The sequence below is a fragment of the Melospiza georgiana genome, chromosome 12 (assembly GCF_028018845.1).
Source record: "Melospiza georgiana isolate bMelGeo1 chromosome 12, bMelGeo1.pri, whole genome shotgun sequence".
NCBI classification, from domain to species: domain Eukaryota; kingdom Metazoa; phylum Chordata; class Aves; order Passeriformes; family Passerellidae; genus Melospiza; species Melospiza georgiana.
The window spans coordinates 6,469,093-6,490,125 of NC_080441.1; the positions used below are offsets into that span (position 1 = coordinate 6,469,093).

The 21,033-nt window shown below is 44.7% G+C and overlaps 2 protein-coding genes across 3 annotated transcripts in view; both read right to left on the minus strand.

The window, feature by feature from the left end:
- Positions 1–1,888: 1,888 nt before the first annotated feature.
- LOC131088737 (adrenodoxin-like) lies at positions 1,889–5,395 on the minus strand. Its single transcript, XM_058032997.1, has 4 exons — positions 5,163–5,395; positions 2,816–2,940; positions 2,264–2,393; positions 1,889–2,009 (listed from the first exon to the last, which is right to left on the minus strand). The coding sequence occupies exons 1-4, from the start codon at positions 5,393–5,395 to the stop codon at positions 1,889–1,891; spliced, it is 609 nt and encodes a 202-aa protein (XP_057888980.1).
- Positions 5,396–11,631: 6,236 nt separating this feature from the next.
- The window catches only part of MSN (moesin), a 40,589-nt gene continuing 31,187 nt past the window's right edge, over positions 11,632–21,033 (minus strand). For both annotated transcript variants that reach the window (XM_058032991.1, XM_058032992.1), the window contains 9 exons: positions 20,629–20,712; positions 20,138–20,284; positions 19,550–19,646; positions 18,355–18,518; positions 17,853–17,983; positions 17,040–17,200; positions 16,527–16,619; positions 15,879–16,112; positions 11,632–14,845 (listed from right to left, as the gene is read on the minus strand). In XM_058032991.1, coding sequence (XP_057888974.1) covers positions 14,681–14,845; positions 15,879–16,112; positions 16,527–16,619; positions 17,040–17,200; positions 17,853–17,983; positions 18,355–18,518; positions 19,550–19,646; positions 20,138–20,284; positions 20,629–20,712 — 1,276 coding nt within the window. In that variant the 3' untranslated portion in view covers positions 11,632–14,680. The remainder of the gene's footprint in view (positions 14,846–15,878; positions 16,113–16,526; positions 16,620–17,039; positions 17,201–17,852; positions 17,984–18,354; positions 18,519–19,549; positions 19,647–20,137; positions 20,285–20,628; positions 20,713–21,033) is intronic.

The window sequence follows — 21,033 nt, forward strand, 5'->3', positions numbered from 1 at the left end:
AGGCAGAGCCTGGAAGATTTTTCTGATGTATGACAAAGCAAAGGGCTATCCTGTCACATGCCAGTCACAATCCTGAAGCCTTAATACATCACCACATCCATGGCCCCCAAACAGAGCTGGGACCCTGCAAAAACCCACCCTGCTGCCATCACCTCTTACAGCACATGGCTCTGGCCCATGCCAGAAATCCTTCCTGCAGGTACCCTTCTGCTAAGGATAAAATTCTGGCATGGATAAACATTTGTACCCATTTTTGCATGAAGAATCAGAGAGGAACACAAAGTCCATTGAGAGGATTCACAGATCACTCATCACCAGTACCCACAGGGATAGCAGGCCACGCACGGCACGGCAGGACTGGTGTCTGCAGTGGGGAGGCATGGAGGTTCACAGAGGCCATTAGACACAAATGGCAGCTGTGGCTCCCCGAGACAGGCCCAGGCACCGGTCAGGGCGAGAAGAAGGAGGAGGGATGGGCACGGATGGACACAGGGCAGCAGCCCCGCGGCCACCGCGGCCTCCTCATCCTCCTCCTCCTCGCAGCCGCCCCCCGCGCGCCCCCTGGCGGCAGAGCGCCGCCACAGCAGCCCCGCGGCCCAGGCCCAGCGGTCGCGCTGCCATTCCGTAAATCACAGAACCGCAGAATATCCTGAGTTCAAGGATCATCGAGTCCGACTCCAGGCCCTGTGCAGGACGTGCCAAGAATGCCATAATGTGCCGAGGAGTATTGTCCACACGATTCTTAACTCAGGCTGGGTGCTGCTGCCCTGGGGAGTCTGTTCCAGGGCCCAGCCACGCTCTGGGTGAAGAACCTTCTCCTGAGATCCAACCTAAACCTCCCCTGACTCAGCTTCGTGCCATTTTCTCGAGTTCTGCCACTGGTCATGAGACTGAAGAGCTTGGTACCTGACCCTCTGCTTCTCATTGTGAGGATGTTGAAGAACAATCTCACCTCAATCTCCTCCAGGCTGAACAAACCAAGTGACCTCAGCCACTCCTCATAAAGCTTTCATCACCCTCATGGTCCTGCTCTGGACCCGCTCTAGCAGAATAATGTCTTTTTTTACATTTGGTGCCCAATACTACCTGCAGTATTCCAGGTGAGGCCCCAGCAGTACTGAGTACAGCAGGACAATCACCTCCTTTGATCAGCTGGCAGTGCTGCACTTTATGCAGACAACCAAATTTCCATGCATCTCATTCTATTCCAGCCAGGCTCATGGTACCATCTTGTAGGTCTGAAAGGTTCATTGTTAGAATTTTATTTGACAGGTGGGATAGTACAGCAATGACAAAATTTAACATTTGGTGAAAGTGGCTCCTCACAGCACAGAATAATTCAGGGACCCAAAACATCTCAAGTTCATAGAAGTGGTTCCTGCTTACAGGAACTGTCGGCACCCAAATGTCCTCAGTATGTTCTTTCTGACCAAACTCAAGCCACCTACATCAGCAAGCCCATCAGTACACTGACTTGCAAACAGCAATCTCTTCTTAAGCTTCCCAAACTGGAAAAGTCTGCTACACTTTTAAAGAGTCAAGCCTTGCAAAATTCTCAGCAGTTAATCAGAATAGCAGAATTCTTCAATTTCAAAGGAGAAAGCGAGTCACATACAGCAGAGATATTTACCCACCCAGGGAAATATAAAGCCATACACTTTAATCCAGTTGGTTCAGCAAAGCATTTAAGCACTTAAAACATGTACCAAAGACCCTATTAAGCATGCTGCCTTGTTCAAATAAGAGATTTGCCAAACACATCTTTTTTACTGAATCAGACCTTTATGGCCTACTGCGAGCCAGACACAAAAAGCAATGGCATCAACCAAGAGCTAAGTACCCTGCCACACCTAAATGAGGGCGTAAGCTGTGCAGCAGTCGTTTCCAGTCACTGTTTGCTTTGCTTTCCAACCTCCAGCTGCCTCCTCATGTCCGACACATCCATGGGGACCCTCAATGTCACACCATCCATCCACTTCTTAACGCACACCTGGCAGCCAAGGCGTGATCTGAGAAGAAAACATGAAGTGAGGCTCCTCTGTTCCCCAGGAAAAGGCAGAAACCCCCCACCCACACTGGGATGTCTGGCTCAGGATGGGTTTTCACTAAAGCTCCTGTTAAAGATCAGCTGTACCTCAAGAGAAGGCAGCTCTCAAGGCACAGCTGTAGTACAGAGCAAACCCCATCCCCTTGGAAAGAGGTGGCACATGGTGAATCAGCCTCGGAGGCTTGAGGATCTGCTGTGATCAGCGGGGAGGCTTACGTGTCAGTGAGTCCATATGCCAAGTCCAGCATGTCTAGTTCTTCATCTGAGATGGCATTAAGCTTTTGGAAGGTCTCCTTGTCAAAGATGAGGTGACAGGTAGAGCAGGCTAATGTCCCTTCACAGGCACCTGGTGGAGAAGTGAGGGAAGGACTGCAAATTAGGAAAATAAGGGGATGAGAGAGACCATCTTTAGGAACAGTGTGAGAAAAGGCCCTTTAACAGATCTGGAGCATGTCAAAAGAGATGCCAGGAAACACAACAGATGGATGCAGTTTCCAGCCTGCCTCTTCTCTGGGAGAATCACCATCAGTTTTCAAATTTTTACATCAGCTCCATGCAGCCAAAAGCACTGACAGAGGCTGCTGCAATGCCAGTGTGACAGTGTGAGGTTACATTGCCATCTCAGCATGGTGAGCCACCCTGCAAGCAGCTGGTGGGGAAGGGAAACTTGTTTATGGTCTTGGCAGAGCACAGTGGCAGATTGTTGCACTATTCCTAAGCACCCACTGGCCCTAACAGCCCATGCACATATCCTGCTGCAGCACCTACCAAATCCATCGATGGCCAAGTTGTGATTGACTACCACCTCCAGCAAGCTCTCCCCTTCTTTGGCTGTGGTCGTTAGTCGCTCTCCATCCCGATTTATAAAATGCACTGTCACCCGATCCTCAGAGCTGTAAGACAAATTTGCAAAAAATCAGGACTCCACCCTTTTCTGCACATCCACAAATGAGGTCTTGTGGCTGAGAGCTAGAGACATGGCACTTGGAGGGAAATGTGCACACAAACACTTTCTCAAAGGATTGTGCCATGTGCATTAGAAAAAATTCAAATTATCAGTTCTCAGTGGCAGGCAAATCTGAGTTGACCCAAAATATTTCCCACTTTATCAAACAGCCCACAGAATAAATGTCTATCTGTGCACAAACAAGTGCAGGTGCCCTTCAGGTGCTGCCCCTGCTTGGGCTGGCTGGCAGAGGCAGCATGGCTAGGCAGGCAGAGCATTTGCAGGTCCCAGGCCTGGGCTGTTAATCCTGGCTAGAGCAATGCAATTACAAGCAAAGTGCTCAGGATCAGATACTGATACAGCAAGAAGGGCTGTTGTCATTCGTGATTTGCTTCCCCTTCCCTTTCCCAAGGAGATTACTTGGTGATTGTTCCTTTTTTGCTGCTTTTTCTTCCATGAAGTGCCCATGCCTTTCCTTAACTCCATCACAGGGAGCCTTCTTGTGGTGAGACATGTTCAGCCTCAGCTTTTACAGAGCTGCTGGGCTGAGTAATTTCCTCTGAGCTGATATGATCCATGCTCAAGAAAAAATGCTAATTATTTTGACAGCCTGCAAGATTTAATCTGGCCAAGAGTTAGGAACACAGCCGTCAGCTTCTCTTAATGATAACTGCAGAAAGGGAATCTACAAATGAAAGGGAAACAGCATCCAGTTCATCTCCTCCTGACCAGGCTCTCACCAATCTGGAGAAGGATCCTACCCTGACAGCAGTGTTCAGGATTTCTCACCAAGACAAGCATATCCTGAGACTGTTATATTTGCTAGAGGAAGCAAATATGAGCAAACTGGTTTTTTCCTTAGTGTACATACCAAACGGTCACTTAGATATAGATATATACATCTATCACTTATATATAGGAGGTCCCAGTCACCCAAAGGTCCCAGCTCCTGTGCAGAAAGAAGGCAGCACCCTGGAAGTGGTTGGGCCTTTTGTCCTGTAACTCTCAGTGTGCCACTGCCCAAGTGCCCATCATCCAAAGCTCAGGGCATTCTCCAGTGGCAGAAGCTTCTCTTTCCCCAATTTCCTTCATAAAGACACCTACAGATATTTCTAAATATGCAATTTAAAGACTAGCCCTCAAATGTCAAAACAAAACAAAACAATCCTCCTCATTTTTGATGGATCAGAGTAATTTATTCCATTTGTATGGCAAATAGGCATGTTTCTAGGCAATGTTTGGTATATCTTTATGGGTGAAATAATTTGCTACAAAATAGAAATGGTAAAGTGATAGAATGCCACTTAGTGGTGCAACCGAATTGATTTTTTTAGCTGGATAATTGTCAGAGGTTTGGAAAGATCTTACCAGAATGTGATAAACTCAACACTGTAAATTCAGTGTATGCCAACTGATTATTTCCTTTTAAAAAATAAAATCTCAAACCTTTTGTGACACAGGAAAGTGGTGAAGGAGGTTTCACGAAAGCAGTTCTTCCCCCATCAATGTTTTCCTTAAAAGATACTTTCCAAGGCTATATAAACCAGCAAGATGCCTACAAGTACTGCCAGAGATAATTTCATAAGCAACAAACCAATTAGAAAGAAATCCCATTGATAACGAGTCTTCATAAATCTGCCCAAGTGGGGTTATCTATGACCTTTCTCTAAGGTCAGATGGCAAAATAGTTTGTTGTATTTTCTGCAATGGTTGGATCTCTCTCTCAATGCCTAGCAGATTACAGTTTCACTCAGATTATATTAGTCTAGGAGATCCACAAATTACATTTATTTTACTTTCTCTTCCTGAACTACCCCAAAAGCAGAGAGAAGAAAGGCTGAAGATAGAAGAAAGGCTGGCAGGGAGCCTGCAGTAGTTCCTGCTGTGGAAATGAGCCAAAGGACTCTTGTGCCTCTTTGTCACCTTCACTATCTGTGGCCCCACAGCTCTGGAGGGAGGACCAGCACCTCTGACAGGCCCCCACAGCTCCAGGGATGGGAAGCAGCTCCTCTCAGGCTGGGTCCTGGCACCACCTTGCTCCCCATCAGCATCTGCTCACCCAAGCTGGTGGTTTCATCCCCCACCTGCCAGAGGCCATGGCTTGGCTGGCGTCTCTCCTGTTCCTGCCAGGGGCAGGTGCCTCCATCCCTGTGGGAGCGTTTGACCCACCTGGAGTCCCCAGGGGCATCCTGGTGCGTGGAGCTGAAGGCTCTCTCTGCCCAGCCCCTTGCTGGGCCCTGGTGCTGCTCAGTCTCAGCACACAGAAGAACCAGGCGAGTTCTGCTGGCGCTCAGTCTGCTCTGCAAGGGCCGCAGGAGCCCCAGGATGCCGTGAGCCATCCTGCTCCCTGTCCCCTGGGCTGTCCTCTGATGCAAGGACAGCTTGATTAGGCATTTATACATACAGCTGGGGAGGATGGGGGGAAGGAAAGGAAAAAACCATAGTAGGACAGCCTCCCTGGGGGTGGAGGGAGGGAGGAGGGAGGGGAAGCAGGAAGGAAGGATGGACAAAGGGATTGTGCTTGGATCTTGCTGCAGTCCAGCCCAGCAGGGCATGGGAATTGGTGGAAGCACGGGAACAGGTGAAACATCACATCCACATGCCCATTTCCAAGCAATGCTCACTTTGTTTTCTTTACACACTTCAGTTTAGGAGCCAGAACTAAATCAAATCTCAGGAGAAATATTAATTGTGATGTCTAATCATACAAGGAGTTGGAGTTGCAAGTTGAGGGCTGGAAGAGCAGAGAGGCAGGAGTGCCAATGACTGCTTGAGAAGAGGGGCACACAGTTCCTACAGCAATGGAGTGAAAGCAAGACATGAATTCTGCTCTTTACAAGATGGCATCCCATCTCTGAAATGTGAATATTCCCTTACTTCACATGATGGTGGTGAGAGGCAGCCACACTTAGCTTGCTAAACTCTGTGCTGAAAAGTACCATAAAGGTGCAGATAACTATAATTCATTTCATGCTAACTGATAATCCACATTACTAAGCTTTGAAGCCTTGCAGAAGAAAACTCTTAACTTATTCCCAGAAACACTGGTTTAGTCTACCCTCCTCTACACGGTAAATCAAAATGAATTTGAGGGCCAAAAATACAACAATAGTTTCAGTTCCTGGTTTCTGTGGAGTTAGGGAACAGCTCTCACCTCAAGAGCATGAATGGTTCCTTCCATCAAATTTACAGCTCACAATTTGGTAGGATGTCTGCTTTAATCAAGCTTTTTTAATGCAATAACATACTGGTAGCCAGTATAAGCAAAAAGAAAAAAAAATGTTGATACTGGATTCTCTAAGCAATTTGTGCAGGGGAAAAACCACAGCATAAGATAGAAAATGTCTGCCTCAACACAGACACACACACAGAGCATTGGATTCATAGTTCTGAAGATGACCAGAAAGTTTTGGCTTTTTGCCCCAAAATGAAAGTTTTCCACCCAAGGCTTTCAGGTTGGAAGGGCTGGAAAGAGGTGCTTAGGCTTTCTGAAAAAACCATCGAAGACATTAAGGAATGCAAGTGTTTTCCATAAGCCAGGAGGGAAATGTATTCTTCAGTTCAAAGGCAAGTGTTCAAGCATTCAAACATACCTCTCAGACAGCTCCAGTGGAGACAAATTCATGGGCAATGCATAAAGGATTAAAAAAATAATAATAATTCTCAGGCCAACTTTTCCAGGTGGTTTGCTCTCTCCTACAAGCTGCCCCAAATGCTTCAGGCTTCAAAGCCAAATTCTTGAGCTCCATCTCACCCCCAAACTGAAAACTACTCTGTGCAGCTTCTGCAGCTGAGAGACTCTGGCCAGTTCTGCCTTTGCTTTTCAGGCACTACAGAGATGCAGCAGAGAGCCCAGTTCTGTCTCTCAGCCATTTCCATGGAAAGAAAGCAAGGCTGGCAAAGAGAGCCACAAGGAGAGGGGCCACAGCACATACAAACCACAAAGCATCTTATCTCTCCAGCAAACCTTGAGCTGAGAGAGATACATCAGATATATGCACAGCAGTTTCCACAGCAAGGACATTGGTGTGTTTGTCTGGCACTGACTCCTCTCCCTGCCAGGAGCTCAGAGCACAGCAAGTGACAGGTCAATGTCACCTAGAGGGAAATCAGGGAGACTTTGAGGTGCAGCAAAGGGGACAATTGCTCCCTGCTGAAAGCAAAACAATTCTGCTGGGGCAGGAGAGAATCAGGCCCTTGCAGATTTTGGACAGTCTGTTTTAAGATCTTTGAAATACTGAGAAAGGGCAGAAGCAGGATCTCCTTTCCAGAGTAAATCATTGTTCATTTAGCTAAGGGCACAAAAATAGAAAGCTTTGCAAATAACCACCCCTCCCACAAAAAAAAAAAAAAAAAAAAAAAAAGGCGCCAATACAAAGCCCAAACCAAACAACCAACTAAACCAAAGAAGAAAAAATATCAGTGCTTTTAGAAAGGAAAAAAAAAAAAAAAAAAACAAACAAAAAAAAAAAAAAAAACAAAAAAACACAAAAAAAAAACAAAACCAAAAACAACCTCAAAATTTTGCTTCACAGGACAGCACATATTTTATAATAAGGCCAGGCACAGCTGAAGAGAGCCCTTAGCTCTGTTTCAAGTATGGTTTGGCAGGAACCAACCTCGCAGCAGGGCACACAGGCACGTTGCCCCCACCTCCCTGGTTTCTTGCCAGCAGTGCACACTCTGTCAGTGCAGTGGCTGTGCCCACACATCCAGTCATGTTCTGGCACATGCTGGTAAGGAAATGGTTTTCTAGCTTGAAATGCATTGTCCAATATCTTCTGTAGCACACACCAAACAATGTGGTCCTCCCTCCCCCCAGTCTAGGCACTCTCATGCAAATATCCAAAACACCTGTGACTGCCTCAGTTCCACCTCAGCCCCAACTTCTGCACAAGGAAGTGAACAGTGAAATCAGCACTGGCCTAACCCAACCAGAAGCTACACAACACCTTTGCAGCCCTCCACAGCAAGAAGCATACTTGGATTTTTGAGATAGCAAACCCAGCTCCTCTGGGTTAGGATTTCTTTCCAGCAGGCAGAGCTGCCCTGGCTCAGTCTCTGCCCATGCTGTTCCTGTGTAGAGGGGGACAAGCTCATGCTGGTCCCATGGGAGAAGTCTCAGGGACTGTAGTCAGAGCAGCAGGCACACAGACCCAGGAACAATGAACATTTCCAGAAGGCAGCCTTCATTAATTGGAAAAGCAAGAACAGCTTACCCCTGCCCTCCTAACCAAGCCTCACAAATACTCCTGTAGGGAAGCAGATATGGGCTGCTTGCTGACACAGAACTAAAGCACTGAACAAAACTCAAATTCACCTTTCCCATTGTCACTTTAAAAACCCATTAACCACCTTTCCTGTTCCAGAGCAAGTTGCTAATAAAAGCAAACAGAACAGCTTGTACTGGTTTGACTTTTAGCAAGCCCACAAGCCCAGACAGAATGCTTCTGCTGCCTCACAAGAGATGCACTGAGCACAGATGTGGGACAAAGTGCACAACCAAGGGAGCTCAGGTCACAGATACTGCCTCAGAGGCTGGGGCTCAGGGAGAATATAAATATGCCTCAATTTCTACATCTCTCAAACAAGGCTGTTTGCCCCATTGTAACATTCCCTACGTGTTCAGCAACCTTCTGAGAATGACACAAACAAAGGAGCAAGAACGAAATTGTCAGCACTGGAAGCAGGAGGGCAGACATGCAATCAGAGATGGGCTGGCACTGCAACAAGAAAGCACAATGAATTCACAGCAGGGCTTTGGACAGCAGCCATGTCTGACAGAGCAGCTGCTCCTGGCTGGGTGAAGGCCACTAAGAAGTTACAGTGCCCCAGCCAAGACCTTCACTTGCACAGGCTTCTCCTTCAAGCATCCAGTCAAGGATGCTTCAGAGATGGATGGGAGTGCAATACTGCTGCATGTGGGGTGTGGACAGCCTTCACCATAACCTCCCAGCTCAAGAGCAGTTTATTTCACACCCCCTTCAAACTTGTTGACTCCAGACCAATCCCGGCCTGTATTTTGTTAAAGGATGATGTACAACCACAGGCTGCAGCAATCATAGGGGCTTGTGATTTTTAAATTAGCTCTGCTCACCAGAAATGTGTGTATTAACATCTGCCCTGAGCAAGTGCATTCTGACCATAAGCTGAAGGTACAGTCCCTTCCACAAGCATCCACTATTACTTTTTGCAGTTTCAGCACTACTTTTTCTCTAATACCCCCTCATTCTTTCTTCCACTTTTCACTATACCCCTCATCCTGACGCCTGTCCTGAAAAGCTCCATCTTGGAATTACTAGTAATGTTTAGAGTCCCATCACCTGGAGCTAGATACTCATTTAGGCATTGTTCAGACACAGGGACCTGCTCCCTTGCCTACAAACTGCACTTAGAACTGCAAATCTGAAGACAAAAGCCAGTCTCAGCCTAGCTTTTCATACACTGAGGCCCAGACCTTTTGTTTACAGAATGCTTTGGTTTGGAAGGGATGAAGATCATCTGGTTCCAATCCTCTGACCATGGGCAAGGCTGCCACCCACCAGACCAGACTGCTCAGGGCCTCATCCATCCAGGCCTTGAACATTTCCAGGGATGGGACATTTTTCTTACAGAAGGAATTTTTCTGCAAGGGAGACATTAACATCACATGTGGCCCAATTTGCATATGGGTATGTAACAGTTATGGTTTGGCATCAGTGACAGAGGAATTCTGCTCTCTGCCAGTTGTCACATGCTCTGAGATTATATACTCTGGTATAAGACATTTAAATTTTACAGCCAAGATTGAGATATGCACAGCTGCAAAGCTGGCAGGGAGCAGAGCAGTCATGCTGATGGTACAGGGCAAACAAGCCATGCCTTGGGTGCTCTCTGCTTTCTCATTGCAGTCTGTCTTTGTAGGTGCTCAAGCAGCTGCCATATGGGTGCCTACAATTATCATACCTTACCCTGTACATTTCATTACCTAGGTTTGGATGCTGGAAAAATCTTGTGCTTCCCTCCAAACATTTTATCCTGAGCAAGAAACTAATAAGCATCTACCTAGAGAAATCCCTACAGGGCTTGTCTGCATCAAAGCAAATCAGAATTTGGAGACCATGCCCTTGCACTTCCCTGCTTTAGAAAGAGCAAAGAAGAGAAGGAGAAAGCAATCAGTCTTATTTTCTGCAGTTGCTTTGTCCTACTTGGGAGTCAGTGCATCTTAGGCCAAGTGCATTAGTCTACCAAACAGATTGAACTCAATGAATATTTTACTCTGCAGAGTTACTTTGCCTTTTCTTTAGAGTTCTTAATAAATTGCACTGCTTAATAAAGGAACATTGCAGAACCTGCCAAAAGACAGTGTTTCTAGTCCCCCAGCCTTCTGAGAGCCTTTTATGCTCTAGTCTGCCCCTGTCACACAGACAAAAGCATCTGGGCCCCAAACATATGTAGATATAGCCTAAACTGGATCTGAAACATCCCAGACAGACTAGCAAATCCAACAGAAGCTGTCTACAAAAATTAGAGGTTAAATGCAAATTTATGATCCTAAACTACAGAATGCCTTACAACAAACTAGAAGAATAGGGTGGTGTGGATTTTTTTAACATGGTCCTGCACAGAAGCAGTCTTCAGCCTTTAATGCTTTACACTTCCATTTCTTCAAAGACAAACTGAATATAGATAAACCTGCATGGAAAATTACTAAGCCTCAAGCCTCCAAGGTAATGTCCATTGAGAAACAAGGGCACTAGAAACAGCAAGAACAAGATCAACCTTTCCAGACCTGTGCAACCTTCAATTGAAGGCTGCTGTAGCATTAAAGGAGACATGCAATTCCTCCGGTGCTCAGGTTTTTAGAATCCTGGCAGGAAGGAACCAAAAAAAAAAAAAAGGCTTACCTGTAGAAACTGAATCCAAGCCATGCCTGGTGGGGATTGCAGAAGCCTCTGTTGCTCCACGCTTCATGTTTTGTTTATAGAAAAGTCCAAGTCTCTTCCCCAGCACCAGATCTGTGAGCACTAACATGTTCCAGTGAAATCTCCACCTTATTCTGCAGTACAGCAACAATTAGGCAGAGGTTCTGTGAGGCCCCTCTTCACAACCACCAAGAAAGCAGCTGCAAATAAAGATCACACAGTTCATTAACAGAAAGGTGGCAGCAGCCACTCTTCCATTGCTGGAACCCATCCTGAGGCCCTGGGAAACAGGCAGAGGCAGCCACAGCAGGGCAGCTGAGAAGCAGATTGTGCCCAAGTCCCCAGAACAGCTGATGGCAGCACAGACTGGGCAGCCTGTCCATGTAAGCAGCAGCCCCAAGGCCCAGCCAGGCTCTCCTGGGTGCACCCAGGCCAGGCTGGGACAGCAGGAGCTCACCCGCAGCAGCTCCATCCCCTCCCTCTGGCCAGTCCATCTGCAAGTTGAACATTTGTGCTCAGAGCCTCCACAAAGAAGTGTCCATTCCAGGATGGCTCCAGCTGGGGAGGAGGAAAGGGCTGTTACTGAAGCTGCTCCTTTCAGAGTGCAAGAAAGATCTCCCTGTTTGTGAGGGAGCTCCCAGGGTGGCCTCTGAGCACCACAAGGCTGATCTGCCCTGCTACAGGACACAGCTCTGCACTAAAAGCAAACCTTAAGTAACCAGCCAGACACAATCTGCTGAATTTCTCTGAACTTTATTGGCACTTCAGGAAGAACAAGGTATGGATTTTAACAACTCCTCTGAATAGGAAAAACATGTCTTAGTCAAGGTTCTCTCTGCAGATAAGCACATGGACCCATTAATTACTCCACAACCTTAAGGAATTGATGTTTTATTATAATCCAGTAAAACAACTGGTCAAAAACCTTCAACATCATAATTTACAGCAACAAAAAAATAAAACAAGAAAAAATAAGCCAGGCAACATGTGATAAAGTACTTCCCTCCCCCCACCCCCAAGAGGAGTAGTTATCCAATTAAACTGGAACATGAAGAGGAAGAACAATTCACTGTATTCTAACAAATAAAAAATGTGTCTACAAATCTCACCATAATACTGAAAGCTTCTTACATTAGTTTTCTTGCAAAATATCATCTTTATAATACAGTATACATTTCCAAGGGGAGGACCATAAACATACCCTCCATCCCTTGACTAATATTTTCTAATTGTGCATAGCTAGAAATATTGAAATCAAATATCATTAGATACCACTGGAATATAATACTGGTTAAAAAGAAGGCAGAGCTGAAACAACTACAAAGAGTTAGGTGGACTCACTGGCACAAGCCGTTCTATTCCTTTATTGGACCATGTGGAATTAGAACGTTTAAAAACCCATATAAACAGAAGTCATGCCAACATCAGAATACATGAGAGCTCAGCAGTGTTGTGTGACCCATCAAAGCAGAAAATTACTGGTTTATTATTTGAACACATATTCCAGGCACCATACATCAGCTTGTTAGGAAATTATTAAAATATTAGATAGGATTTTTTCTCCCCTCAAATGCATCGATAGTTGCCATGGACAGAGCAGAAGTGCTGAGAACCAGCTTTAAAGCACCAAAACAGAAGTTTAAAGGTTGTCTGTTCCCCAGTAACGAGACTCGTGCAGACCCAATGCCAATCACCTTCAGTACAGAAATATGCAAATACATTCTGACAAATTTAACTCCAATCTTTCATTTGTGACTTTCATGGTACTGAGGCATATTTTTCTTGGCCAACAAAAAGCTTGCCATGTCATGTGCCCCCCAAAAGCACTCTGTGTCCAGGGGAGAGAAGGGGGCTCCCATATGACACACCTGGAGGTTTAAGGGCATAGGTTGGCATGTTGCTTCTAACAGAAGTTGGCTGGTATTTGTATGAAACCCTACACAGATTGCATTGCTTTTGAAAAATAAAGTAACACAGAACTGGTGAGGTTGTTTCCAGCCACCCAAGGAATTCTTGGGGAAATACTGCAGTTTGTTAACACTATCATGAGCGTTTCTTTTTTGGCACAGTCTCCCTTTGCCCTTTTTCATACAGCAGGGAGCTGAAAATGCTCCAGTTCTCAGATGTTTTCCTTCTATCATCTTTACCAGTAACATCATACAAAAGGAGAATCAACAAAACTGAGCAGGTCACAAAATTTGGAATTATGCTAGGCAAGAAAATAAATCCCAGGCTAACCTAATGACTTCCTATAGGGACAAACTAATCCAAGGAGGGCAAAACAAAGGAGGACTTCACTTTAGTAGAACCCATTTTTAAGATGACTCTCCTGAAGGTTAACAGTTCCTTTTATGAGGATCAAGGCAACATCCAATTCAACCCTGAGCATACATGGCTATTTCCTCCACAGAAATGGCAGGGAGGACTCTGGGTAGCTACAGCATGGGCAGCTTGGATGACAGGAGGTGACGCTTTTTACAGTACCTGGCACAAGCAGCTCTCAGGACCAGTCTCACAACCATTTGTATCCCATTTCTAAGAGAAAGCCTTCTGTTCTCAAAGCCACAAAAGGCCAAAGCATCCTTCTGGGGAAGGAAAAGCACTTGAGCCAAGGATGTGGCAGAGTGCTAGTGAGGATTAAGAAAGCAATTGGACAAGTGTCTCAGGATCCTCTCCCCTCAAATGCTGCTTGAAGCCAGGAAGACAGATGCAGTCTTGTACATGACCCAGATATGAGAGCAGTTTTTGGTCCCCAGCTGCTGATCACTTTTTTTGATTGCATCTAGGTTAAACTAAATGTATCTGAGCTACAGTAGATCTATACACAGTCATAAGGCACCAACAACTATGTGCTAAAAAGGCCTCTTAAGGAAAAACCTGAAATCTTGTTCATGTAACTAGAAAAGTATCTGTTCAGCAAGGGAAAATACGGCTACAATAATTTTCAGTCTTTTACAATTCTACCTCCCACTTTAGGTTTTCAATGGCAAAACCAAAAAGGAAGGCAGTGTACTCTAGCTATCTCTGCCTCACTGGTTACATTGAAGTCAGACAAATGATAGTGAACAAAGCCATTGACCAGAGACAAAACCTCTGGAAAGCAGGGAATTCGAGGCTTCAAACCACACTGTATCAGTGGAAATATTCCAAAGGCCTCCTCATGATTAGAAAATTCAAAGCTCCATCATTAAACAACAAAATGTAACACCAGCAGGAACACCACAGAATCTGTTTGGTCTGCTTGTTTTTGTAGGACAAAAGCTTTGGTCTTTTATAGAGAAAGTCCATATTTTACCTTCGATCCTTCTTCCTAAGCTCCCCTTTTTAACTACATGATTCAGACTCTGGGTTAAGTCAGAAATTCAGACCCTGGCTACTAAGCTTAATCCTGAAGCTTGCACAGGTTAGTAGGAAGGCAGAGTGTCAGACTGTCAGCTCTTGGCTATTGAATGCAGTACAAGTATCTGCTGGTCTCCCCATACAATGGGAGAAGACAGCAACACAGCCGCCTCGGTGGGCAAAACCAACACACTAACACTTTACCCCAAGCCAAACAACTTCAGATTTGCCCTAATACACATTTGCTTCCCCAAGCCACCTCAGGCAGACATTATTTAATATTCCTTCTTCTGTCACTTAACTCCAGCATTTGCCCAAAACTTGATAAATAAGACCATGGTCACTCTTCTGTAGTGGTTCCAGCATAGCACGATTATGAGTGATGATGGGAGAGGATGGGGAAGAGGGGAGAAGAGAGTGCAGGGCAGCAGGTGCAGGGGGAGTTTACATGGACTCGAACTCATCGATGCGCTGCTTGGTGTTCCCCTGCCGGATCTGGCGCAGGGTCTTGTACTTGTCTCGGCCCAGGCGCATGTTCTCAGCGTGGATCATGTCATTGGCTGTCTTCTTGGTCTCATCCCGAGCGTTTGCCAGCTCTGAGGAAAGAGCCTTTGGAAGAGGAGAAACAGACAGCAGCAGGTTAGTACCAGAGCCTCAAAGCTGGACAAGATTTCCTGCTGATCCTCCTAAAGATCCGGTGTCTGTATAGAGACAGGAAACAGACAAGCCCCGGTGTATTCTTCTGGGCAACCTGCTCTAGCTGACCTTGCTTGAGCAAGGAAGTGGGGTTAAATGATCTCATGGAGGCCCCTCCAACCTAAACAGATCTGTGATTTTGTGGAAGTTGTTCATGTTTCTCCCTAATATTTGAAGGTATAAAACATCAGGCAATCTGGCACCTATTTACCTTCATCTAGCACAGTTAAGAAAGGTTGTCTCCAATGCCTGTACTTTAGAAGATCAGCCATGTAGAGGGATCCCTTAAGACAGCAAGAACATCTTGCAGAATCTGAGGAATTAGTAGCTTTCCACCAGAAAAGAAACTTACTGCAGAAAATAAAATGCACCTCTACCCTTCTGTGTGTAATACCAAAATACAATGCAGAATGAGCAAAGCCTGGTGCAAGTCAGGCAGCACAACTAAATGCTTGGAATTGAAACACCAGAACACTGGAGTTCCTCACAAGAAGATGATGCAGTAGTGCTGTCTCTGTGCTGAGCCCTAGTGAGTTACTCCAGGGTTTTGCAATGCAGAGTTTTGCAATGCAACCCAGACTTGACAGTTAGAGACAGCTGCTGGATAGGAATCAGACAAAGTTCTTCAATTCCTTGCAGCCAGAGCTATGAACAGCTGTCAGGTGGTTGGCAATACTCACAAACAGCACACTACATCTGACAGACACTACTTGTTGGCACTGCTTCAAAATACTTCACTGCTTCCAGTAAAATGGAATTCAAGTGCCAGGAGACCAGAGCTGCCTCTCTACTCAATGGCTAAGCAGCTATCTGGCAACATCATGATCATCTCCCTTCCCTGTGTCTCCCATTATTTTTTAAATAACAGCAATACCTTCCAGCTGCAAGAAACATTGAGAAAAGCAGAAGCAGCACCCCCACACACATTCTGCTGCCAGCTTCTTACCTTCAAGTGTTTCTGGACCCTCTCATTCTTCTCTGCCTCAGTGGTGCGCTCCTCCTCGCTGCGGTCCTTGATGGTGGCCTCTGACCTCAGCTCAGCGCTGGCCTCTGCTGCATTCTCATCCTGCTCATCATCGTGCTCGTTCTCAGAGTGCATGGGTTCAGTGACATGAGGGGTGCTCATGGCAGTCTTCAACTCCTCTTTGGTCTTCTCTAGGTCCTCCTGCACCCTCTGTGCCTGCAGTAGGATATGCCACAGTGAGTCAGTCAGAATAATCCTGAGTGCCTGAGACTTCTCACAGAAGCACCACTTGGTGCTCGTTACAGGAAACCTTCACCTCTGAAGGGGTGTATTCCAAAGCTACTCAGCTACCATCAATTGCAAAATTTTCTGCTGGATAACACTTCAGAGATTTGAAGAATCGTTACTGTTAATGGAAAATGGGCCACGGGTCTAATTAGTCAAACATTGCTACATGGAGTTAGAATAAGTCACCAGTTCCATGGAGAAAACCAAAGCTGTATATTTACTATAGCCTCAAGCTTGCAAGAATTGAGTCTAGCATGGAATCTAGGGCAGTAGTTTAGGTTACAACCCAGAACAAAGAGCAATTCCACAGAAAGGATTCCATTTGCTCAGATTCTGCTTTACCTTATACTGCCACTCCTGTGCCTCGCTCTCCTTCTTCTGCCTGGCCAGCTCCAGCTGTGTGATCCTAGCTGTGAGTTCTGCCATCTCAGCAGCCTGCAGAAGAAAGGTTTTTAGTGGAAACAAACCCCAAGGTACATCCTAAATCAAACATTTAGTTCAAGTCCTGAGTGAAAACACATCTTTTCAGTGAGAAGAAAGCCTTCCTGTTAACTTCAGTTCCACCAATACCTCCATGATGAAAGAGGAAAGGAAGCCAAAAAATTTTGCATTTCATTGTGGGTTGGGGTTTTGTTTGGTTGTTGAGTTGGTTCTTTTTCCTTCTCCCCAAAGCAATACTTTATCATTATCACATACAAAAAAAGGGCATATTTATGCATAATTTCCATATACTTGAGGATAAAAATTAAAGAACCTGTGTATATAGTGCTTCCTCACTATATTCATAGCCTGGTTTGCTTCAAAAGCTTCTTCTTTCACTATTTTCCCTATTTGATTTTCAGTTCACCAACTTACCAACTGTTCCTGGGTCTTTTGTTGATCATGGGATGCTCTCAATAGGGCCTCCTTGGCCTCTTCTGCTTCCCTGCGTTCCTTAGCCAGTTTCTCTGCTTCCTCCTGAGCTCGTTTCCTCTCCTGTTCCAGCTCCAGAGCTCTGCGGGTCTGTTCTTCCAATTCTGAAAATAGGGGAGCACATTTCAAGTCAGATCAAGTAAACAATGGCAGTAGAAGAGGAAAGTCTGTCTGGATAAGGGTTTTCCTTCAGAGGGACAGGTAAAGGACGGATGCAAGCAACTGTTCCCTGTTCTTTCTTTTACGTTTAATCTGAAGCTGTAAGACTAAAAGACTTCAGTCTAAAAGTCAGGCCCACCCCCAATGGATTGATTTGTGGGGAAGCACTCATCCTAAAATTACATACCTAAGGGTAGAGAAGCATTCAATATTTTGTATGGGCAACACCACACTAACTCTGAGCAATTAGACAGTAAATCACCACAGCAATGGCTGGTGTGACCCCTGCTACACTGACTCTTTCCTCTACAGATATGCTGGGATAAAGCTTCCAGCCAGCACAGGAGCAATGGCAAGGTACTTCTGCTGCCAAGAGAGACATCTTGGCTGTTACCTATTTCGTTAATGCATATATTTTTTCAGCAACTGCATATTGACTTACATTCAGCTTCAGGAGGCTAAACCAGGGCCCTAACACCAGTTAGCACACAACACTGGAGAGACAAATTACTCAGAGATGCTCATAGCTTTACTATTTGAACCCTTCTCACTCAGACTATTCATCATCAAAGGAAATACTAAAAGATTTCCTATTACCTTGCTGAGCTTTCTTGGTTTGCTCCTCAATTTGCTTGAGTCTCTCCATCAGCTCCTCCTTCTCACGCTCAATCTTCTCCTTCTCCTTTTCTGCCAACTCCCTCTTCTTCTTCTCATTCTCCAGCAGGGCTCTGATGGAAGGAAGTCACAATGTAATTTCAAACCAACTTGGAGCACTTCCTAGTAAACACACAAAAAGAGCACACACAAGATGTGCCCTACAGCACTCAGATAATGAGCTTTACTCCCTTTATAGAAGTGCAAAAATATAAAGCTCTGCTGGCATTCATCTCAATGACAAGTTCACAAGTCCAAAAAAGTGATGGGAAGTCACATTTGTGGTGAGTACCATTACTATCAACCCATCAGACCTCCTGAAGCAGAAAGCAACCTGCTTTACTTTTGGGTCAAGCAGATTAAGGTGCTGCCAGCCATTTATCTAGCATATGATGCTACTCAAGCAGTAATTAGTCACACCCAGGCTACTCAGAGCCCAACCAACCTCTCCATCTGTTTCTGGTGTTTCTCTTCCCGAGCCTGTGCCTTCATCTGCTGCACCTCGATGGTGTCTGGTTTACGTCTGCGCATGTAGAGCTCGTGGTTCCCCATGCAAAGCGCCAGGATCCGTTTGTTAATCCGTAACCGAGGGGCATAGAACACAAAGTCCTTGGGACAAGGAAAAGGCAGCATTACATTTGTTCTTTCAGCATAAGAAGCCCCTTGTGTATGCACTATGCTCCTAAGACCCCAAGCATTTTAGAGTTGCCAGCCAGCTTTTCTTAATAACATCTAATTCACTGGTGGTGGCAGTTGGACACTTATTTCTGAAATGCATTTCAACCTGACAAGCACACCCAGGGCAGGAGCACCCAATGTGTCATTCCAGTGCTCTGGGTTTCACTGTAGCACCAAGCACACAGCATCTGGCATCACCACTTCATTACAAACACCAGCAGGGCTGCTTTACCAGGCACACCGAGTCCCTGGCTTCTCCCACCTTCCTTCCCACTTCAATAATCTGTATAATAGCCTGGCCAGCCACTTAGGATGTAATGTCTTGGCTTATGCCAGAGGGGGTGTTAAATGTTACAATCAATGGATAAATAACTTTGTTCTGTTCAAAAGGAGCAACAGGGAAATGCTTTCAAGCAGCAATGAAACAAGAAGAACAGAAGGTACTGGCTAGCACTGGAAATTATTAGGCCTCAAAGATTAAAGCAATTACATTCAATATAAATTTGCAAGGAAAAAAATTCCAGCCTACCCTACAAAATGTCTTAAAGCTTTTGCTTTAAGTAAGGTGAAAACCTGCGAAAGATCATCCCACACACTGTTAAAGACAACAGGTTGCAAAGGAAGCATCCACAGTTAACAGAGATCCCTCAGATCCCTAACTGTATTATCAGAGAATCTGAACAGTCTTAGGACAATCAGAAACCCTAAGCAAAGAGCTACTCCCTGCCACTGATGTTAAAAGTTTAAGCTTATACTAAATTTCTACGTTCTTAGCCAGAAAAAAAAATCATAACTATCACTTGACTGCCCTGAACAGGTTTCCCTGCTTACATCAACGTTCATGCTATCGATGAAAAGATTCTGTGCAGAAAACCCCAAAAAGCCCCCAAAACCAAACCCACAGAAATCATTCAGCTAAGAAGTTGAAATTTTAATAGCTTAATATGAATCTTGCTTCTTACTGGTGCTTTCTTGTCAATGGGCTTAATAACAAATTTCTTGTCATTGAATGAGATATTTCTGATCTCACTCCAGGGAAATCCAATTTTCGGTGTTAGCCTGTAAAAATGGGAAGCAAAAAGAAATGAGAGAGCCCAAAGTCATTTCAAATTCTTGACTTAGAATATAAAGCTCAAAATTATACCAAATCCACCCTCATATTTATGTGCCCTTATGGTAGTTGAAATCAGCGGACAAAATTAGTCACACAGATGAAATATAAATATAAGAAGCAGTTTTTCAATCCCACTTTTTTTTTTTTTTTTTTTGTCTTTTAAATGAAAATCAGAACTGGAGAATGCATCTATAGCAGGAAGACTAGGGATAAAGTGAAACTATCTTGAAAAGATTTGCCCATTTCTTGTATTTGTTGGTCCAAAGAATCACATTTCATGGATTATTCTGGCAATGTCAAAAACACAGCCAAGAATGATACAGAAATGGTGGAGTTTAGTTTAGTTAAAGATTTGAATTCCAGGAGAGATTGATTTCACATGACTTTATATTAGAAAGGAGCTGAAGGCAATAATGAAGAGAGAGTGGTTTATTACCTATCATTCTGCTCATAAATGTTGAGTCCAAGAGCATCTACACCTAGCCAGAGCTCAGAGCCTTTCTTGTTCTTAATGCTGAAGTAGTTCACACCGTACATTTCCAGATCCTGTGCAATTTTCAGGTACTCCAAGACTGCATCTTCTCTGCAGCATGTAAAAAGAAAACATATTCTCTTTTGAGTCTTTAAGCAATTTGAGCAAGAAGGTTCTAACTTCCCATGTGGACAGAGCAGCAACAAGCTGGCAAGGGTTCTAATCATCACTCTAGTAGAAAATTACAAACTCTGCAAAATCAGTCATGTTTTACTAAGAACAGCCAGCTGAAATAGACCAGCAGAGGCATGTAAACCTAGTTACTCTGAGCAAAATAACCTGAAGAATGCTAACTTATCCTGAAGCAAGTCACAGATTTTTTTTTTTTTTAATGTATTTGTACATTACACATTGACACTACTTTAAATACAGCAGTTTCACACTGCATTGGTTACCTAATCATTCCTCGATGTTCCTCATGCCACACCTGGATCCTCTCCTCCCACTGGTCCTTGTTAAGTTTGTGCTGCTCCAAAACCCTAGAAAGAGCATACATGGGATGTTTCAAACCAAGCACTACATATATGCACACACACAACCACATCACTCTATAATAATGCTTCATTAAATACTCCATTGGCATCAGAGTTCCCCCACAAAAATATTCCAAGAAATACAGCTTCATTAAAAAGCTAGATAGAGACAATGGTCAGTATTCAGACTTCTAATAAATGAAAATTTTATTCAGTTTCTTCTTCTTGTGGTGTATTTTGTTTTGGAGCTTCTCTCACTACTTCTGATTAGAGTTTCAGAGTGGCAATAGGAAATTTAAGGTTAAAGCACTTAATTAATTGAATGCT

What these genes read in the sequence shown, in the direction of transcription:
- LOC131088737 (XM_058032997.1), bottom strand. Translation starts at nt 5,395, where the DNA reads ATGTATAAATGCCTAATCAAGCTGTCCTTGCATCAGAGGACAGCCCAG. An exon ending in GATGCCCCTGGGGACTCCAG is followed by an intron (nt 2,941 to 5,162) that starts GTGGGTCAAACG and finishes TTTGTCTTACAG; the next exon opens with CTCTGAGGATCGGGTGACAG. An exon ending in GCATATGGACTCACTGACAC is followed by an intron (nt 2,010 to 2,263) that starts GTAAGCCTCCCC and finishes TTTTCTTCTCAG; the next exon opens with ATCACGCCTTGGCTGCCAGG.